Source organism: Schistocerca cancellata, chromosome 2 (genome assembly GCF_023864275.1).
Source record: "Schistocerca cancellata isolate TAMUIC-IGC-003103 chromosome 2, iqSchCanc2.1, whole genome shotgun sequence".
Lineage (NCBI taxonomy): Eukaryota > Metazoa > Arthropoda > Insecta > Orthoptera > Acrididae > Schistocerca > Schistocerca cancellata.
This window is the reverse complement of record NC_064627.1, coordinates 903,568,122-903,589,364: the sequence shown is the minus strand read 5'-3', so window position 1 is coordinate 903,589,364 and position 21,243 is coordinate 903,568,122. Positions and strand designations below refer to the sequence as shown.

At 40.9% G+C, this 21,243-nt stretch overlaps 1 protein-coding gene across 1 annotated transcript in view; it reads left to right on the top strand.

The window, feature by feature from the left end:
* Positions 1 to 211: 211 nt before the first annotated feature.
* Positions 212 to 21,243, top strand: part of LOC126159721 (glutamate receptor 1-like) — a 182,751-nt gene continuing 161,719 nt past the window's right edge. Inside the window, exons 1-2 of the mRNA XM_049916570.1 lie at positions 212 to 603; positions 16,209 to 16,458. Of these exons, the coding sequence (XP_049772527.1) occupies positions 212 to 603; positions 16,209 to 16,458 (642 nt within the window). The remainder of the gene's footprint in view (positions 604 to 16,208; positions 16,459 to 21,243) is intronic.

The window sequence follows — 21,243 nt, the reverse complement described above, 5'->3', positions numbered from 1 at the left end:
TAAAACAAGACAAATATTTTTGCAAGTTGGCCTACATACACTTGAAATTTGTGGAAAAGCACGTGACGGTATTCAAGAACTGCTCGCAAACACAAGTTCCATGCACATTATACTTTTGACAGTCATGTTCATGTTTGATGTCGTACAATGTGAAAGACGTATGGTGCCACGGATAAGTCATCTAGCCGTCATCGACAGCTCAGTACGGGAAATGGCATCAGATATTCTGTGGAATCATTTTGCCAACTACAAGTGCATTGCAGTATTGTCGGATGATTCAGACGCTGTTCTGGACATAGTATCGTCGGTGACCACAACTGAACGCATTTCATTTGCCAGTGCCGAAGATCCAGTGGAGCATCTCTTGATCTCCGCCATGGACGCCGACTGCCAGGGATTGGTGGTTCGATGCCACGACGCAGCAGCTGGTGTCGACGCGATCCTCAAGGCGTCCAAACTGGCGAACCGGAGAGGCAATCGCCGCTTGCTGGTTTTGCCGGTAGCGGGGTCCCCGCCCATTAATGTGTCTGCAATCTTCGCTCTACGCAGTATTGAGATTGTGCCTGATATTGCGGTGGCTAGACAGGTGGACGGAGTTGACAGGTATATTGCTGCAAATGCACCTCACTGATTTCTTTTCTTGTTCTTCCAATTTTGTCGAATGCTGTAAGAATTACAATATTTTTCTCTAATTGTCTGTACATGTAAGCTATAGCACACTAAAACCCCGTGTATCTAATTAGACCATATATTTATTTTAACTTTCCCACACGCTGTAGTTTTTCTACGCTGCGTATGTTGTTGCCGTATGGTCTTTAGTCCTAAGATTGATTTTATGCAGCTCTACATGCTAGGGTATCCTACATAAGCTTCATTATATATGCGTTATTACTGAAAACCACATCAATTTAAATCTCTTTACCATGCTTAGACTTATCGTGACCACGGTCCATAATTGTGGACCTTCGTTCACCTTTCCTTCTCCGTAAAAAGGCGAATTTGGCCGTTTATATACGAGTGTGGATCTTCTAGTTCTTAGTTTAAATCCAAGACGTTGCATCGTGCAAGAAACGGTCGATGTGTTAGTTTAGAGCTGGTCATATACAGAAAATGGTTACTATGCCTAATTATTAGACTAAAAATCTTTAATTTTTAGCTGACGTTCGCCAACAATGTACAAGGTGAAAATTCGTTTAGATTTGCCAAAAATTGTTCGTCACTATGAAATAACACATTTTGTGAATGTCGTAGGTAGACCACAGGTCTACACTGAAGAGCTAAAGAAACTGGTACACGTACCTAATCTCGTGTAAGGCCCCCGCGAGTTCGTAGAAGTGCCGCAATACGACGTGGCATGGACTCGACTAATGTCTGAAGTAGTGATGGAGGGAAGTGACACCATGAATCCCGCAGGGCTGTCCATAGATCCATAAGAGTACGAGGGGGTGGAGATCTCTTCAGAGCAGATCGTTGCTAGGCATCCGAGATATGCTCAATAATGTTCATGTCTGGTGAGTTTGGTCGCCAGTGGAAGTGTTTAAACACCGAAGAGTGTTCCTGGAGTCACTCTGTAGAAATTCTGGACGTGTGGAGTGTTGCATTGTCTTGCTGGAATTTCCGATGTCCTTCGGAATGTACAGTAGACATACATGGACGCAGGTGATCTGACAGGATGCTTAGGTACATGCCATCTGTTAGAGTCGTATCTAGACGTATCAGGGGCCCCACATCACCCCAACTGCATACGCACCACACCATTACAGAGCCTCCACCAACTTGAACAGTCTCCTGCTAACATACAGGGTCGATGGATTCCATACCCGTGCACGTCTATCCGATGGACACAATCAGAAACGAGACTCGTCCGACCAGGCAACGTGTTTCCAGTCATCAACGGTCCAATGTCAGTGTTGAGAGGCCTAGGTGAGGCGTAAAGCTTTGTGTCGTGCAGTGATCAAGGGTATACGAGTGAGCCCTCGGCTCCTAAAACCCGTATCGATAATGTTTCGTTGAATGGTTCACACGCTGACACTTGTTCATGGCCCAGAATTGAAACCTACAGTAATTTGCGGAAGAATTCCACTTCTGTCACGTGAAACGATTCTCTTCAGTCGTCGTTGGTCCCGTTCTTACAGGATCTTTTTCAGGCCGCAGCGATATCGGAGATATAATGTTTGTCGGATTCCTGATATTCATAGTACACTCGTGAATAGGTCGTACGGGAAAACCCCCACTTCATCGCTACCTCGTTGATGTTGTATCCCATCGGTCGAGCGCAGACTATAACACCAAGCTTAAAATCACTTAAACCTTGACGAACTGCCATTCTAGTAGCAGTAACCGGTCTAAAAACTGCGCCAGACACTTTTTCTCTTATATAGGCGTTGCCGACCGCAGCGCCCTATTCTGCCTGAATACGCTTGCCTATGTCAGTTTCTTTGGCACTTCAGTGTATTTGCTATCGTAGCGGTTCAGACACAGACAGCCGGAATCGCAACTCAGCAACCGAAACAAGGCCGCAGCCAGATAAAGTACTGCCAGCGCGGCAGCATCAGTAGACAGAGCTCCAGCAACGCCGCTCCTGCGTGAGTGACGTCACACGGACTGCCGTCGCATGAACGGCCGATCTACCTGTTACGCCACAGCAGTCCGTCGATGCCGCCCCACGTGTTTCGACGTGACTTGCACAACTGTCAGCATCTGGCAACGGGGACCAGTCCGTCAGCAAGTCGTCGTCACAGCTGTCTCGATCGTCGTCGCTTCTAAGACCCTGCCCCCGACGGACCGAGAACCAGCGACCGCTGCCTGAGTGTCCAATGCGGGCACGTTATCGTTGCCTCGCTGGTGCACCGCCATCCCACAGCCATTAGTCTCCATCCAGCGGCATGCTGTGGTAGTCGGGCCACCGCTTCCGTCCACGGGAAATGCCTGCGTCGGCACCCCCGTGCGGGTGAACTAGGGTCCAAGATCACCTCCCTTCACCTGCAGTCTGTCTGTTTCAGATATTCTGTACCATGTCTGTTCGTGTTCACCACTAAAACGTTCATCAAGATATTAGCTGTCTTCTTCGCTCACTCCATCGCCAACCTACATAAGAGAATCGCTCGCCCACTCCTACCCGGCAGTAGAAGTTTGTTACGCTAATTTCAATTTGATCATCCCATGAACCATGGACCTTGCCGCTGGTGTGGAGGCTTGCCTGCCTCAGCGATACAGATAGCCGTACCATAGGTGCAACCACAACGGAGGGGTATCTGTTGAGAGGCCAGACAAACATGTGGTTCCTCAAGAGGGGCAGCAGCCTTTTCAGTGGTTGCAGGTGAAACAGTCTGGATGATTGCCTGATCTGGCCTTGTAACAATAACCAAAACGACCTTGCGGTGCTGGTACTGCGAACGGCTGAAAGCAAGGGGAAACTACAGCCATAAATTTTTTCGAGGGCATGCAGCTTTACTGTATGGTTAAATGATGATGGCGTCCTCTTGGGTAAAATATTCCGGAGGTAAAATAGTCCCCCATTCGGATCTCCGGGCGGGGTCTACTCAAGAGGACGTCGTTATCAGGAGAAAGAAAATTGGCGTTCTACGGATCGGAGCGTGGAATGTCAGATCCCTTAATCGGGCAGGTAGGTTAGAAAATTTAAAAAGGGAAATAGATAGGTTAAAGTTAGATATAGTGGTAATTAGTGAAGTTCGGTGGCAGGAGGAACAACTTTTGGTCAGGTGAATACGGGGTTATAAATACAAAATCAAACAGGGGTAATACAGGAGTAGGTTAAATAATGAATAAAAAAATAGGAGTGCGGGTAAGCTACTACAAACAGCAATAGCAAACGAATTATTGTGGCCAAGATAGACACGAAGCCCACGCCTACTACAGTAGTACAAGTTTATATGCCAACTAGCTCTGCAGATGATGAATAATTTGAAGAAATGTACGATGAAATCAAAGAAATTATTCTGATAGTGAAGGGAGACGACAATTTAATAGTCATGGGTGACGGGAATGCTGCAGTGAGTAAAGGGAGAGAAGGAAACGTAGTAAGTGGATATGGATTGGGGGGAAGAAATAAAAGAGGAAGCCGCCTGGTAAAATTTTGCACAGAGCACAACTTAATCATAGCTAACACTTGGTTCAAGAATCATGAAAGAAGGTTGTACACGTGGAAGAAGTCTGGAGATACTGACAGGTTTCAGATAGATTATATAATGGTAAGACAGAGATTTAGGAACCAGGTTTTAAACTGTAATACATTTCCAGGGGCAGATGTGGGCTCTGACCACAATCTATTGGCTATGAACTGTAGATTAAAACTGAAGAAACTGCAAAAAGGTGGGAATTTAAGGAGATGGGAACTGGATAAACTGATAGAACCAGAGGTTGTACAGAGTTTCAGGGATAGCATAAGCGAACAATTGACAGGAATAGGGGAAAGAGATACAGTAGAAGAAGAGTGGTAAGCTTTGAGGGATGAAGTTGTGAAGGGAGCAGAGGACCAAGTGGGTAAAAAGACGAGGGCTAAAAGAAATCCTTGGCTAACAGAAGAAATATTGAACTTAATTGATGAAAGGAGAAAATATAAAACTCATTAATGAAACAGGCAAAAAGGAATACAAACGTCTCAAAAATGAGATCGACAGGAGGTGCAAAATGGCTAAGCAGGGATGGCTAGAGGACAAATGTAAGGGTGTAGAGGCTTATCTCACCAGGGGTAAGATAGATACTGACTACAGGAAAATTGAAGTTACTTTTGGAGAAAAGAGAACCACTTGCATGTATATCAAGAGCTCAGATGGAAATCCAGTTCTAAGCAAAGAAGGGAAAGCAGAAAGATGGGAGGAGTATATAGAGTGTCTATACAAGGGCGATGTACTTGAGGACAATATTATGGAAATGGAAGAGGATGTAGAGGACGATGAAGTTGGAGATATGATACTGAGTGAAGAGTTTCACATAGCACTGAAAGACCTGAGTCGAAACAAGGCCCTGGGAGTAGACATCATTCCATTAGAAATACTGACAGCCTTGGAAGAGCCAGTCCTGACAAAACTCTACCATCTGGTGAGCAAGATATATGAGACAGGTGAAACACCCTCAGACTTCAAGAAGAATATGATAATTCCAATTCCAAAGAAAGATGGAGTTGACAGATGTGAAAATTACAGAACGATCAGTTTAATAAGTCACAGCTGCAAAATACTAACGCGAGTTCTTTATAGACGAATGGAACAGTTTGGATTCCATACAAATGTTGGAACACGTGACGCAATACTGACCCAATGGCTTATCTTAGAAGCTAGATTAAGGAAAGGCAAACCTACGCTTCTAGCATTTGTAGACTTAGAGAAAGCTTTTGATAATGTTGGCTGGAATACTCTCTTTCAAATTCTGAAGGTGGCAGGGGTAAAATACAGGGAGCGATAGGCTATTTACTATTTGTACAGAAACCAGATGGCAGTTATAAGAGTCGAGGGACACGGAAGGGAAGCAGTGGTTGGGAAGAGAGTGAGACAGTGTTGTAGCCTCTCTCTGATGTTGTTCAATCTGTATATTGAGCAAACAGTGAAGGAAACAAAAGAACAGTTCGGAGTAGGTATTGAATTCCATGGAGAAATAATAAAAACTTCGAGGTTCGCCGATGACATTGTAATTCTGTCAGAGACAGCAAAGGACTTGGAAGAGCAGTTTAACGGAAAGAACAGTGTCACGAAAGGAGGATATAAGATGAACATCAACAAAAGCAAAATAAGGGTAATTGAATGTATTCGAATTAAATCGGGTAATGCTGAGGGAATTAGATTGGGAAATGAGACACTTAAAGTAGTAGATAAGTTTTGCTGTTTGGGGAGCAAAATAACTGACGATGATTGAAGTAGAGAGGATATAAAATGTACACTGGCAATGGCAAGGGAAACGTTTCTGAAGATGAGAAATTTGTTAACATCTAGTGTAGATTTATGTGTCAGGAAGTCGTTTCTGAAAGTATTTGTATGGAGCGTAGCCATGTACGGAAGTGAAACATGGACGATAAATAGTTTGGATAAGAAGGGAATAGAAGCTTTTGAAATGTGGTGCTACAGAAGAATGCTGAAGATTAGATGGATAGATCATATTACTACTGAGGAGGTATTGAATAGGATTGGGGAGAAGAGAAGTTTGTGGCACAACTTGACTAGAAGAAGGGATCGGTTGGTAGAACATGTTCTGAGGCATCAAGGGATCACCAATTTAGAATTGGAGTGCATCGTGGAGGGTAAAAATCGTAGAGGGAGACCGAGAGATGAATACACTAAGCAGATTCAGAAGGATGTAGGCTGCAGTAGTTACTAGGAGATGAAGAAGCTTGCACAGGATAGAGTAGCATGGAGAGCTGCATCAAACCAGTCTCAGGACAGAAGACCACAACAACAACAACACCTATAATGGAAAACTGAAATAGCAGTTATTTCAGTACATCAAGGAAATGTATAAAATATTAACTAGGGAGCAGTTAGACTGCCCTTCTGAATGACAGCAACGCGGAAATTTCTGATAGGGAAAATGACGCATTTTTGGTTTTGACTGAAGGTTGACCTGTTAATCTTGATGAAACTGACTGGCAAACAATAAGGACATTAAGATTTTTTATTTATTTATTTAAATGTCAAGTTCCGTAGGACCACATTGAGGAGCAAATCTCCTAGGTCATGGAACGTGTCAGTACATGAACTTAAAACATAAAAAGTAAAAACAGATAAAAATAAATGTTCATGAAGCTGAAAGAAAATCAGTCCATAAGTTTAAGCAAACGCTATCAGCAATACAGTGAGAATCATCTTAATTTTTCAAGGAACTCCTCGACAGAATAGAAGGAGTGACCCATGAGGAAACTCTTCAGTTTCGATTTGAAAGCGCGTGGACTACTGCTAAGATTTTTGAATTCGAGTGGCAGCTTATTGAAAATGGGTGCAGCAATATGCTGCACACCTTTTTGCACGAGATTTAAGGAAGTCCGATCCAAATGGAGGTTTGATTTCTGCCGAGTATTAACCGAGTGAAAGCTGCTTATTCTTGGACATAAACTAATATTGGTAACAAGAAACGACATTAAGGGATACACATATTGAGAGGCCAATGTCAAAATACCCAGACTCGTGAAAAGAGGTCGACAAGAGGTTCGTGAACTCACACCACTTATTGCCCGAACCGCCCGTTTCTGAGCCAAAAATATTCTTCTAGAATGGGAAGAATTACCCAAAAACATAATACCATACGACATAAGTGAATGAAAATAAGCAAAGTAGACTAATTTACGTAACGAAATATCACCCACTTTCGATACCGTTGGAATAGTGAAAATGGCAGTATTAAGTCTTTGAACAAGATCCTGAACGTGGGCTTTCCACAACAGGTTACTATCTATCTGTACACCTAGGAATTTGAACTGTTCAGTTTCACTAATCATATGCCCGTTCTGTGAGATTAAAACGTCAGGTTTTATTGAATTGTGTGTTAGGAACTGTAAAAACTGAGTCTTACTGTGATTTAACGTTAGTTTATTTTCTACAAGCCATGAACTGAGGTCATGTACTGCTCTACTTGAAACCGAGTCAATGTTGCTCACAACATCCTTTACTACCAAGCTAGTGTCATCAGCAAACAGAAATATTTTAGAGTTACCCATAATACTAGAGGGCATATCATTTATATAAATAAGGAACAGGAGTGGGCCCAACACTGATCCCTGGGGCACCTACCACTTGACAGTACCCCACTCAGATCTCACATCACAGCCGTTATCAACATTGTGAATAATGACTTTTGCTGCCTGTTGCTAAAGTAAGAGGTGAACCAATTGTGAGCTACTCCCCTTATTCCGTAATGGTCCAACTTCTGGAGCAATATTGTGTGATGCCTTTGTTAAATCAAAAAATACGCCAAGCATTCGAAACTTTTTGTTTAGCCCATCCAGTACCTCACAGAGAAAAGAGAATATAGCATTTTCAGTTGTCAAACGACTTCTAAAGACGAACTGTACATTTGATGGCAAATCGTGTGATATAAAATGATCAATCAACCTTACATACACAGCCTTTTCGATAACTTTTGCAAACACTGATGGCATAGAAATAGGTCTAAAATTATCTACATTATCCCTTTCTCCCTTTTTATACAGCGGCTTTACTACTGAGTACTTTAATCGCTCAGGAAACTGACCATTCCTAAAGGAAAAATTACAAATATGGCTAAATACAGGGCTAACATATGCAGCACAGTACTTTAATATTCTACTAGACACTCCATCATAACCATGAGAGTCCTTAGTCTTCAGTGATTTGATTATTGTCTCAATCTCCCTCTTGTCAGTGTCACAGAGGACTATTTCAGACGTCAATCTCGGAAAGGCATTTGCTAAGAAATTTATATGATTTCCTGTAGATACTAAATTTTTATTTAATTCACCAGCAATGCTCAGAAAATGGATGTTAAATACTGTACATATATCTGATTTATCAGTAACAGAAATATTATTACTGCAAACTGACTTTATATCGTCAACCTTGCGCTGCTGACATGTCGTGCCAGTACCTGTCTTTTACAGAAAATGTCTCTGACAGTGACGATGTTGATAATGTAGAAAATGTGCATAAAAAGTCGTGATCTCTTATAAGATCTCCTATCATCTTGTACCTTCTCAGCTGGTCTCTGTGACCGAACGGTTCTTAAGTATAGAGGACTGATGACTCAGATATTAAGTCCGATAGTGCTTAGAACTATTTGAACCATTTTGTACCTTCGCCTTGTCAGTATTTTCCATATATTCATTTCCTCTCCGATTCTGCGCAAAACCTCCTTATTCAGTACCTATTCAGTCCAATTAATTTTCAACTTTCGTCGGTAGCATCATACCTTAAATGCTTCGATTCTCTTCTGTTCCGGTTTTCCCGTAGTTCATGTTTCACTACCATACAGTTCTGTGCACCAAACGTGCATTCTCAGAAATTTCTTCCTCAAATTAAGGACTATGTTTGATACTATAGGCTTCTGTTGGCCAGGAATTCCCTTTTTGCCAGTGCTAGTCTGCTTTCGATGTTCTTCTTGCTCCGTCCGTCGTTCGTTATTTTGCTGCCTGGGTAACAGATTTCCTTAACTTCATCTACTTCGTGACCATCAATCCTGATGTTAAGTTCCACACTGTCCTCATATCATACTTCTCATTACTTTCGTCTTTCTTCAATTTATTGTCAATTCATATTCTGTACTTGTTACACTGTTTATTCCATACAGGAGAACATGTAATTTTCCTTAAGTTTCAAATGGTTCAAATGGCTCTAAGCACTATGGGACTCAACATCTGAGGTCATCAGTCCCCTACACTTAGAACGACTTAAACCTAAATAACCTAAGGACGTCACACACATCCACGCCCGAGGCAGGATTCGAACCTGCGACCGTAGCAGCAGCGCGGTTCCGGACTGCAGTGTCTAGAACCGCTCGGCCACAGCGGCCGTCTCTTCAGTTTTACTGAGGTTAGCAATGTCATCACCGAATCGTATCAGTGACATCCTCTCACTTTGGATTTTAATTCCTGTCCTGAGCCTTTCCTTTACTTCCATCATTGATTCTTCGATTCACATTGAACAGTAGGGGCAAAAGACTACATCCCTGCCTTTCACCATTGTTAATGTGAGCACTTCGCTCTTGGCCATCTACTCTTATTATTCCCTCTTGGCTCTCGTACGTGTTCTATATTACCTGTCTCTATCTATAGCTTAACCCCATTCTTTCTCAGAATTTGAAACGCACAGCACCATTTTACATTGTCGAACAATTTTTCCATGTCAATAAATCCTATGAGCATGTCCTGATTTTTCTTCAATCTTCGGTCCCCTGTCAACCACAATGTCATAATGGCCTCTCTGGTGCCTTTACTTATTATAAAAACTGATCGTCATCTAACAGTTCTTCGTTTTTCTTTTCCAATCTTCTGTATATTATTCTTGTGAGTAACTTTGATGCGTGAGCCGGTAATCTGATTGTATGATAATTCTCGCACTTGTCAGCTCTTGCAGTCTTCGGAATTGTGTGGATGATATTTTTCAGAAAGTAAGGTAGTTTGTCGCCCTACTCACACAGTACAAACAGCAACGGGAAGATTCTTTTTTTACCACTTCCCCAAATATTTTAGAAATTTTCATGGAATGTTATCTATCCCTTCTGCCTTATTTGATCTTAAGTCCTGCCGAGTTCTCTTAAAATCTGATTCTAATCTATTATTTCTTCTGAATCAACTTCTGTTTCTTCTTCTGTCACACGGGACAACTCTTCCCCCTCATAGATGCCTTCAATGTACTCTTTCCCACTATCTGCTGTCTCCTCTGCATTTAACAGTAGAATTCCTGTTGAACTCTAAATGTTACCACCCTTGTTATTGGTTTCACCGAAGGTTGTGTTGTCTTTCCTATATGCTGAGTTAGTTCTTCCAACAGTCATTTCATTGACCATTTCCTCACATTTTTCATGCAGCCATTTCGTCTTAACTTTCCCGCACTCGCTGTTTATTTCAGTCCTCAGCGACTTGCATTTCTGTATTCGTGAAATAATCTTAACGTTTTTGTACTTCCTTCTTCCATCGATCAACTGAATTATTTTTTCTGCTGCCCATGGTTTCTTCACAGTTACGCTCTTTGTACCTATATTTTTCGTTGCAACATCTGTGGTTGCCCTTTTGAGAGATGTCCATTCCTTTCAATCGTACTGCCTACTGAGCTATTCCATATTGCTGTATCTATAGCCTTATGGAATTTCAAGCGTATCTCGTCATTCCTTATTACTTCTGCATCCCATTTCCTTGCGTTTTGATTCTTCCTGACTAATATCTTAAGCTTCAGCCTATTCTTCATCACTACTATATCGTGATTAAAGTCTACATCTGCTCGTGGATACGCCTTAAATTCCTGTATCTGATTTCGAAATCTCTGTCTGACCATGATGTAATATAACTGAAATCTTCCCGTATCACCCGGACATTTACAAGTATACCTCCTCCTCTTCTTATTCTTAAACAGGTTTTTCGCTATTACTGACTGAAATTTATTACAGAATTCATTTAGTCTTTTTTCCCTCTCATTCCTTGTCCCAAGCCTATAGTTTCCTGTGACTTTGTCTTCTACTCCTTACCCTACAGCGGCATTCCATTATCCCATGACTATTACATTTTGATCTTCCTTTACGTACTGTATTACGTTTTCAATACCCTCATATACTTCCTCTATCTTTTTATCTTCAGCTTGCGAAGACGGTATGTGGAACTGAACTATCGTTATCGGTGTTAGTTTGCTGTCTGTTCTCGTAAGAGCAGCTCTATCACTGAACTATTCGCAAAAAAACACTCTCAGCCCTACCTCCCGATCCATAACGAATCCTACTGCCGTTATCTATTTTCTGCTGATGCTGATATTACCCTATACTCATTTGACCAGAAATCCTTGTGTTTAAAAAAAAGAAAAAAACTAAAAACACGCCTCGATTGCGAAAAGAGCACCTAGTGTTATGTGTTAACCCAGGTTTCGGCGTAGATAACTAAAACTTCTTCAGAACAACAATAAAACCCACAAGTGCCTAAAAATACCTTGTCAATGATTAAAAGAACACCATAGCTAAACATTTATAAACGAAAGAGAAAAGGAAACACAAACAGTACATATGTACAAAGTCAAAAGCACTACTTAGTGGTGTACGCTCCACCTCACACCGGCCTAAGTTTGATGGGCCATGACCCGCCATAAACTGCAGCTAAAAATGGTCGCTCACTTACAAGCCTGACCCGCTATCTACGCACATGCGCAAGACAATGGGAGTTACTTGAATGAGCATGCACATACGAATACGAGAAAGTTTATACATGGGTCGGGGCTAAATAGCCCATATATTCCCAACCGTGGAACAACGTATATCAAAAAATGGAATGGATTGAACAAGAGACTAGCTAAATAGGAGATGAAACCTAAAAATAACCGCACACGGTTGCTTATGCTAGTAAAGAAACTTATATATGAAGCGACCTATGACAACAGGAGGAACTCTTAAAAACTATACTTAAAGCCAGCAGTTAGCCTGGGGGGAGGCTGAGGGGACGTAATCTATTTAGACGTTGTGGTAATAAAGATATAGGGATAAAACGTGATGTGTTCAACGGGCTAAAATCACCTTCATCGTAAAAGGAAAATGAGGATAAAAAGAAAGAAGATGAACAGCTTGACCAACCGCGCTCGCCAATCAGCGCGCGCATGTGATAATCCCCAGATCATCAGATTTACAAGTATGAAGAACAAAGTAAAGGCGCGAAACCTTCAAAAAATTTTCTATTTCTTAGTAGGAGTTGGTCGTTAAGGATATTGTCTTTAACATGTTGCAGATGCTTAAAGATCTGCATTTATTTATTTATTTATTTATTGTTCCGTGGGACTAAATTAAGGAGAAGTCTGCAGTGTCATGGAACGAGTCAAAACATGAAATTATAACACGATAATAGAAACAGATAAAATAAAATACAAGAAAAGTATTCAGGCGACAATTCGTAAGTTTAAATAAAGAAAATCAACACTGTAACACTGGAATTTGCTTAATTTTTCAGCTCTTCCAGGAGCTCCTCGACAGAATAGAAGGAGTGAGCCATAAGGAAACTCTTCAGTTTAGACTTAAAAGCTAAGATTTTTGAGTTCTTGTGGTAGCTTATTGAAAATGGATGCAGCAGAATAGTGCACTCCTTTCTGCACAAGAGTCAAGGAAGTGCATTCCACATGCAGATTTGATTTCTGGCTTGTATTAACTGAGTGAAAGCTGCTAACTCTTGGGAATAAGCTAATATTGCTAACAACAAAAGACATTAAAGAAAATATATACTGTGAGGGCAATGTCAGAATTCCCAGACTATTGGATAGGGGTCGACAAGAGGTTCTCGAACTTACACCACATATAGCTCGAACAGCCCGCTTTTGAGCCAAAAATACCCTTTTTGAATCAGAAGAATTACTCCAAAAAATAATACCATATGACGAAAGTGTATGAAAATATGCGAACTTGAACTGTTCCGTCTCGCTTATAATATGCCCATGCGGTCTGATCAAAATATCAGTTCTTGTTGAATTGTGAGTTAGAAACTGTAAAAACTGAGTCTTACTGTGATTTAGCATCAAATTATTTTCCACAAGCCACGAAATTATTTCATGAACTACATTATTTGATAATGTTTCAATATTACACACAAGATCCTTCACTACAAAGCTGATTTCATCAGCAAACAGAAATATTTTTGAATCACCTGTAATACTAGATGACATATCATTTATATAAATAAGAAACGGCAGAATTTCTTCCAAACCATCCAGTTTTAAGCCCATAACTTCGGCATGAAGTAATTTGATATTAACTTGAGGGCTCGGCGCATGAGCGGTTTGTACGAGGTGTTCCGCGTAAGTATAGCCCTTAGTACCGTCATCGCTTCTAGTAGGAATATTCTCTTTATACCTGAGACCCAGAGCTCGTCCTGTTTGCCGATGTAAAATTTTGGACAATCCCCGCATGTAATTTTATATACTCCTGATTGGGGAAGTTTATCGCTCTTACTCTGCAAGGAGTGAATTAAATTCCTATGTAAACTATTATTAGTAGAATAGGCGACTCTGAAATTATGGGCTCTGAGTAAACACCCCAATTTGGATTTTATATTGCCTATGTAAGGGACAGATATCGTTGGCACCTGTTTGTCATCTAACGCATCCCCTAAGGTGGAAGACGTAATATTATTTTTATTTATTTTCTTGTACACCTGTCTCACCAACTGAGGCCTATAGCCATTATTTATAGCAATATTCTCAAGTGTGACCAGTTCAGTTTCTACCGCATCTGGTGCAAGACGGATAGCTGTAACTCGATGAATATTAGAATGAAAAAAGGCCATCTTATGGGCGTACGGATAGGCCGAGTCTGCAGGTATAATATTGTCGGAAAACGTATTTGTCCGAAAAATATTAAATTCAATGCGGTTGTCAACCACAGTTAAAGTGAGGTCCTAAAAATTTAAGGACCTAGTATCGGATTCCCGCACAATTGTAAAACTGATATTATGGTGAAGCTCATTAAAAATCGAAAAAATATGGTCTACATCATTTTGAGAACCATCAGTGACTAATAGAATGTCGTCAACATATCTTTTCTAAAATTTTATTCTCCTAAGAATCTCTCTGTCACTGGCAAAAATATCAGACTCTGAGTAGTTCAAAAAAATTTCTTATAAAATCCCAGCTAGGGGGCTTCCAATAGACAAACCTGCTGATTTTACGTAAAATCTCCCATTAAATGTAAAGTAGTTGTGTTTTAAAACGATTCGTAGCAGCATTATCAACTCGTTGACCTCTTTATCCAAAAGTTTTTTATGGTGACGTAAATTACACGCTAGTATTTGCAGTGTGTGGTCGACCGGTACATCAGTGTATAAACTTGTTACGTCAAACGATACTAGTTTAGAATCTTCAGAACAAGATACCTCGCGTAAAGTGGTAGCTAAATGAATGGAATTTTTAACGGAATAGTTTTTGCTAAAAATGAAATTTTCGTTAATATTAGTATGCAAGTATTTCGCTAGCTTATGATAGGCACTTCCCCTACTGTTAACGATAAGGCGATTTGGGTGATTTAACTTATGAACTTTAAACTGGCTTCTCAATTAAGGGGCTTGGGATTCATGTTTATCAGCCCCTTCTTTCGGAACTCTGCTATCAAATTTTTAGTATTTTGGACCCCAGTTTTTGGAGAGTAGTAGTGAGGTCTTTGTTAAGCATAACTATCCCGTTGTCATTGAAAAAAGCTTCGGTCTTGTCTATGTATTCTTGCTTTGTGGATATAACTACGGAGTTTCCCTTATCGGCTTTAGTGACCATAGCATCATTTTGTATCAGCTTGCAGTTAATACTCCTTAAAAACGTATTTGTGTTATCCTCTTTACTCATGATTTTGTAGGCCTCATAAGCCGATCGGTTTTGTTTCTCGTTAGGCATTTTGGCATAATTTAGACCGATTTTCAAGTCAACTGTTGTGTCTTCTACGTGGGTTAACACTTAACACTAGGTGCTTTTTTTCGCAATCGAGGCGGATTTTTAGTTTTTTTTTTTTTTTTAATATATTAACCAACGATTGCTGACGCGCTGCGATGTTGAAGGTTCTTAAATCCTTGTGTTCTTTCAATTTCACTTCACCGACCCCTACTGTAACTAGATTTAGCCTCTGCATTTTTCTTTTCATATTTTATAGCTTCCCTACCACGTTCCAGCTTCTGACATTCCACGTCCCGACTCGTAGAAGGTTATCTCGCCGTTCATTATTCAATCTTTTTGTCATGGTCACCTACCATTTGGCAGTCCATTCCCGCAGTTCCGAATGGGGGGGGGGGGGGACTATTCCGGAATCTGTTGCCAGTGGAGAGATCATCACGACATTTTTTCAATTACAGGCCACGTGTCGCGTGGAAACACGTTATGTGTCTTAAATGCACTGGTTCCCATTGCCATCTGCATCCTCATGCCATTGATCACTGCAGATTCTTCTGCCTTTAGGAGCAGTTTCCAAACCCAAGGACAAGAGAGACCCCTGAACCTCTGTCCGTTTCTCCACCCTCTGTGACAAGGCTGTTGGCAGAATGAGGGTGACTTCTTATGCCGGGAGTCTTCGGTCGCCAATGGTGATTTTTAATCAAAATTTAAGCGATGGCAGGCTTTAAACCCGAGACAGACTTATCTAAGACGCTACTCATAATCCTCTGGTCCATTTGGTATTCCCACTAAACTCGAACAGCACTGAATTGAGGATGGACGTATGGTAGGTTAGTACAGCCAGTTGTGCAACGCCACTGTCCCGGGATGGGAAAGTGATTGTTGTATCTGCCTGCTGACCAGGTGACCCGAGTATGAATCCTGGCCTTGGTACAGATTTTCACTCGGCGCTTCAGTCTGCATATATAAATCATAGATTTTTGAGAGTTAACATGGTCTCTGAAATTATATAGTTTCATTTGAATGTTTCGTCCGCTGAATTGATAATAATGCTTCCATCAATTTGCAGTCTTCAAATACTGAACAGATACACTGAAATCATAAAAATCAGCTGTCTTTAGCTTAGGTAGTTGCATTTGCTTGGAGATGCTCAGTGAAAATACTGATATCCTTCGCCAGCTTTGAGCTGGTGACTATGAAGTTCACAGGTGAAGAGACGTGGCGGGATGAGCTGGTGGTGGCCCAGTGGCGGCGGGGGCGTGGCCTAGAACCGCCGTCAGCTGATCTTTTCCCAGACAGAATGGCGGACATGGAGGGCCGCCAGTTGGTCTTCGCTACAATCAACTACCCGCCATACGTCATACTCAAAACCGAGTCCAATGTACTGGATGGTGTGGAGAGTCGCATCCTCCTCGAGTTCGTCAGCAAGGTATGTCACAAGCTAACACCACTTCTGAGATGCCTAAAAGTGTCTTGATCGTTAAAAAGTTGGTTTCACTGGTGTATCTCGTTTCTTATCGGAAAGCTTCTTTCTACTGCTTACTTGTTTAGTGTATTGCACTACGCATGAAATTAAGCGAAAATAGCCGGCCAGAATGGTCGAGCGGTTGTAGGCGCTACAGTCTGGAACCGCGCGACCGCTACGGTCGCAGGTTCGAATTCTGCCTCGGGTATGAATGTGTGTGATGTCCTTAGGTTAGTTAGGATTAAGTAGTTCTAAGTTCTGGGGGACTGATGACATCAGAAGTTAAGTCCCGTAGTGCTCAGAGCCATTTGAACCAAAGCGAAAGTTCAACGAGCGAAAGAAGACATAAATACAAATTATACATCAAAGTAACAAATAGGTGTCATGAGTTTATGTCCTGTCTCCTTACCAAGTCACGACTTGATGGTGTAGACATGAAAAAGTTATTCCAAGTGGGTTCTCAATTTCATCTCCTCTGCGATGTGCCGAATAGTTTGGTTCAGTGCTCTACAATCACATCTGGGGCTGGACTGCTTACCCCATTCGTGTAGGTTTTAACCACACAGTCGATATCGTGTTCTGATGCGATTTAATTATTCCACTGATACTGTGGAGTTCAAAGTCCTTGGGTCTCGATAGAGGATCAATAAGACGCCAAACTACAGCTAGAATATTCATAGATCAGGTTTTAGGCCATTTACTGTCAGCAGTGAAGTTGTTGTCAGCGGGCTATTGGGCTAGTGGCAGAGATAGATTTCCGGAAAGGAGTCAGTTTTGAGTCAACCCAGGAATATCTTTGTCGATTGGAAGTAGAAGTTCATTCATTATTTTGGGTGCCTCCGGTAGGAAAGCGCTATCTCTCTGTTATGGATCTCAGGTTTATAGTCCTCTGCTCTATTCTTTAAGTGGGAATTGCTGACTACGGTTTTAGAAAGATTGGGCATTAATCTCCGGATCGCGAAATATTTTTGTTTCTTATAGAGGTCATGAGTAGAGTGTTTTCGGCACTTTTAAACTTCTAGTACTGAACAGCCAGTTCTAAATACTCGGCGTATCCAAACTGCTTGGTTTCAGGTATTTCAGAAATATGAAGTTCGAAAAGTGTAGGGAATAATACTGACCCATGAAGATTCCATCATTTAGTTACCTTTCTTTGCTTATGAGATAAGCGACTACTCGCAAGCGCCTGTCTGAGATATGCAATAGATTATTCTCAGGTTAGTATGTTTAATGATGACTGTGATGAACGTACAGAAGAATACTTCTTACCGCACTGCGTCGTAAGCGTCAGTCGACAAGGACTACGTATTTCTACAGTTGTTTCTGAAATACGGATTTAAACTGTGTAGACAGGCTTAGAATCTGGTCTGTTCAGCTCTTGTTTGGTCAGGAATCTGCTGATTCTAAAGGCATGTTTTCCTGGGTTCTTATGCTTCTCACATTTAATATAAGTTTCTCCAAAAGTTTGTGGCCAAAGCTGAGAAGTGCTGTCAGACGGCAACTTTCCATCTAAATCGCACGTTTCTCTGGCTTCTGAAAAACGATAACTTTTTGTTATTTTGAAACTTTTTCGTAGATATCGCGATTTTAGGACGATGTAAAATTTTGAATAGCCATGCCCTAGCCCCCTTCGCGCAGAGAATTACAAACTCACGATGCATCCCATCAAAATCACGAGTTTTGCCTCTATTTTCATTGTGGAGAACTGTTTCTAATTCCTCCAGTATGGAATCGTGTGACAATTCTGTATCAACAGGTGTTAATTGACAAAGTTTATTAAACTCATTTTTTTATTTTTATATTTTGCTTTTTATCTCGTGGGGCTTACGAAAGTGAAACAGTCCTGTCTGCTATTTTCACTGGTGCTGCAGAATAATCTACCCGATTTGGTGGGCTGGTGCCACCCAGCTTCTTCAGCTATCTCTAGGACTGACGACTTGATTTCTTAAAATACAACTCGGTTTTTATTCTAATTCACTTTTCTTTTCTTGGTTGATTCAGTTTTCGCAGCAGTTCATGAGTTACATCTGGGCCGATATCCATGATTCATAAATTTCTTCCATTTCGTGGCATCACACTGGAATATATTCCTTATGGCATTCCCTTGGTAAAAATTTCTTTGCAGTCGCGATTACAGTCCCAATAAATTTGTCATAATCTTTAGGTGAAGCAAGTATACATTACCAGGTCAAGTTCCTCGAAAAAGGTATCCCAGTTTGCCCTTCGAAAGTTCCATCGTGGACCTACGAATGTATTGAATAACTGGGATCTGACACCTTACTTCGTACATTATTTGGTGATGTTAATTTTTTGAAGACCTACTTCGAACTTTCCTGGGTATATTTAAATGTTGGTTTTGGGAGTTTCGTGACTAGATGCAGAGATCTTGGTTGTATATCTTTTCGCCGCGCGGGATTAGCCGAGCGGTCTCGGGCGCTGCAGTCAGGGACTGTGCGGCTGGTCCCGGCGGAGGTTCGAGTCCTCCCTCGGATATGGGCGTGTGTATTTGTCCTTAGGATAATTTAGGTTAAGTAGTGTCTAAGCTTAGGGACTGATGACCTTAGCAGTTAAGTCCCATAGGATTTCACACACATTTGAACATTTTTGTATATATTTTCCATATGGCAGGCCTGAATGTACCCTTATCCTTTATATCAAAAATTTGACATACATTGATTTCTTCTGCCCATTCAGCATGTACGACACCCAAGTACGATACCTTTGTGACCAGTGCTGTTATACTGTATTTCCACATTGTATGATGGCTATTAAAATCGCTTACATTCGAGCAGATAGTTGATTAAAGGAAAAGTAGTAGATGTTCATATTACCAATAGGCTTTTGCTAGCTTGTACACATTTCCTAGTGTAGTCTCGCCGATTCTAAGGTGATATTCTGGATGTCACTCTCTCGTCAGTATTAACATTTACTAGGCAGTGATTTCCTATATTAATATGTGGAGTCAAGGTGTTCTGCCTTTTGATTGAAGAGTACCTACACTTCAGATGTGAATATCTTGAATAACAGCGTTGACCACATTTTTTCTCTCAAGATCTTGGAGAGGATCTCACCACTTAATATGCTGGATCCTTCTGTTTTGAACTAACAAATTCAGAGGTTGGTTCTAATATTCTTTGTCTATTGGCTCTGAGAAGAATTATTTAAATATGAATCTGATTACATGTGTATACAGAAGATCTATATACAGAAGATCGTCCTATGAAGATAGGTCTCTGTGCCAGACCACTGTTGCTCTTCAGCGCCACGCAAAGCTCAGGCGTAGCGAATTTTAATGCCACACCTATGGTCGCGAGTAACTATCGACTCCTAGTGTTAACGAGGTTAAGATAGCATTGGCCCACAATGAAAATGTTTCGGGCTCAAAAATAGTTAATTCTCATGTGTTTCCATCTGCTAAATTAAAAAATCGCCATCAAAATGACCGATCAGATCTTGTCTCCCCCGCCCCCCCCCCCCCCCCACAAAACTCTCTTTCGCTGTATCCCCCTCTCTCTCTCACTCATGCACACACACGGTATAAACATCACAAACAAAAGTTAGCCCCGAACATAGACTTCGTTAGGTTGGCAAAAAATAGGTAAACATACCAAAGAAGATGAAACAAGTCGCAATATTTACGTTGTGAAAAACAGTGTACAACGAAACAGTTGTATCGACTGACAAAAGAACAATAGTACACCACAAAACAATGTGAGAAACATGGTGAACAGTGTGAGGAAGGCCAGAACACAAAGATGTTAATATATGGCAGTGATAATAGTGGTAGTGCGACCTCCAGACCAGATGTGACGAAATTCAGATCAGCAAATCGTAAGTAATTACTTTTTTACAAAAAAAAAACATCGCGAAGTGAACCGTTTAATAATCTAAAACTAACAAAACTGCATCGTTACAGATCCCACTGATGATGCCTTAGAACAGAAAAATGCGAAGCGCGTATGGGATAAATAAATTAACTAGCAGCAGGAAAAGGCAGTTTTATTTACAAAATGAGTATTGATTAGTTCTTGCTTTGGTGATAAAGTGACATATCTGTTTTATATTCAAAATTTTCAGTTTGGGAGAAATTTTGTTTTCGGACTTGGCACGCCTGTCCAATAACAAAACACAAATGCTCTTAAGCTCTTTGTAAGTCATAAACATAGATAATGTCGCCGTGACTGTGAGTTTCACATAGTTTATGCTGTAATTAAATCCAAATTTCTGGTTTGTGCTCGCTCTTGTAGTGTCAAAGTCATAAAAATGGCACGAAAATGTGTAAATAAGGATGTAGATGAAGCTACCTTAAGTATTATTGAAGTGTTAGATGCGAGTGTGTTGGAACGTAGATTTAAATGTACCAGGCGTGTTAAATTTCTACAAAATATTTTTCTCAGGCTTAGTAAGTCCTAAAAAACAGCAAGTGCAGAAATGCATTTACTAGTCCTTGGTTTTAGCGAAAAATATTTGTAAAAAAAAAAAAAAAAATAGAACATGCTATTGGATCAGAAATGGGCATATAGACTAATTTGGCAAGTGAGATGGACTCATTTCAGTCAATGAGAATGACGATAAACTTCTAACAGCCAACGACTGACACAGTTTCTCGATAAGAGGCAACCGGTGAGAGGGTTCATCAGCTGCTTTCGGATGTCAAGGAACAGACTGGGACTAGCTTAATTAAAGATCAACATACATGAAACGATGGCAGTATTGTCTGGATGTGGCATATGAGAAATTTTAAACATG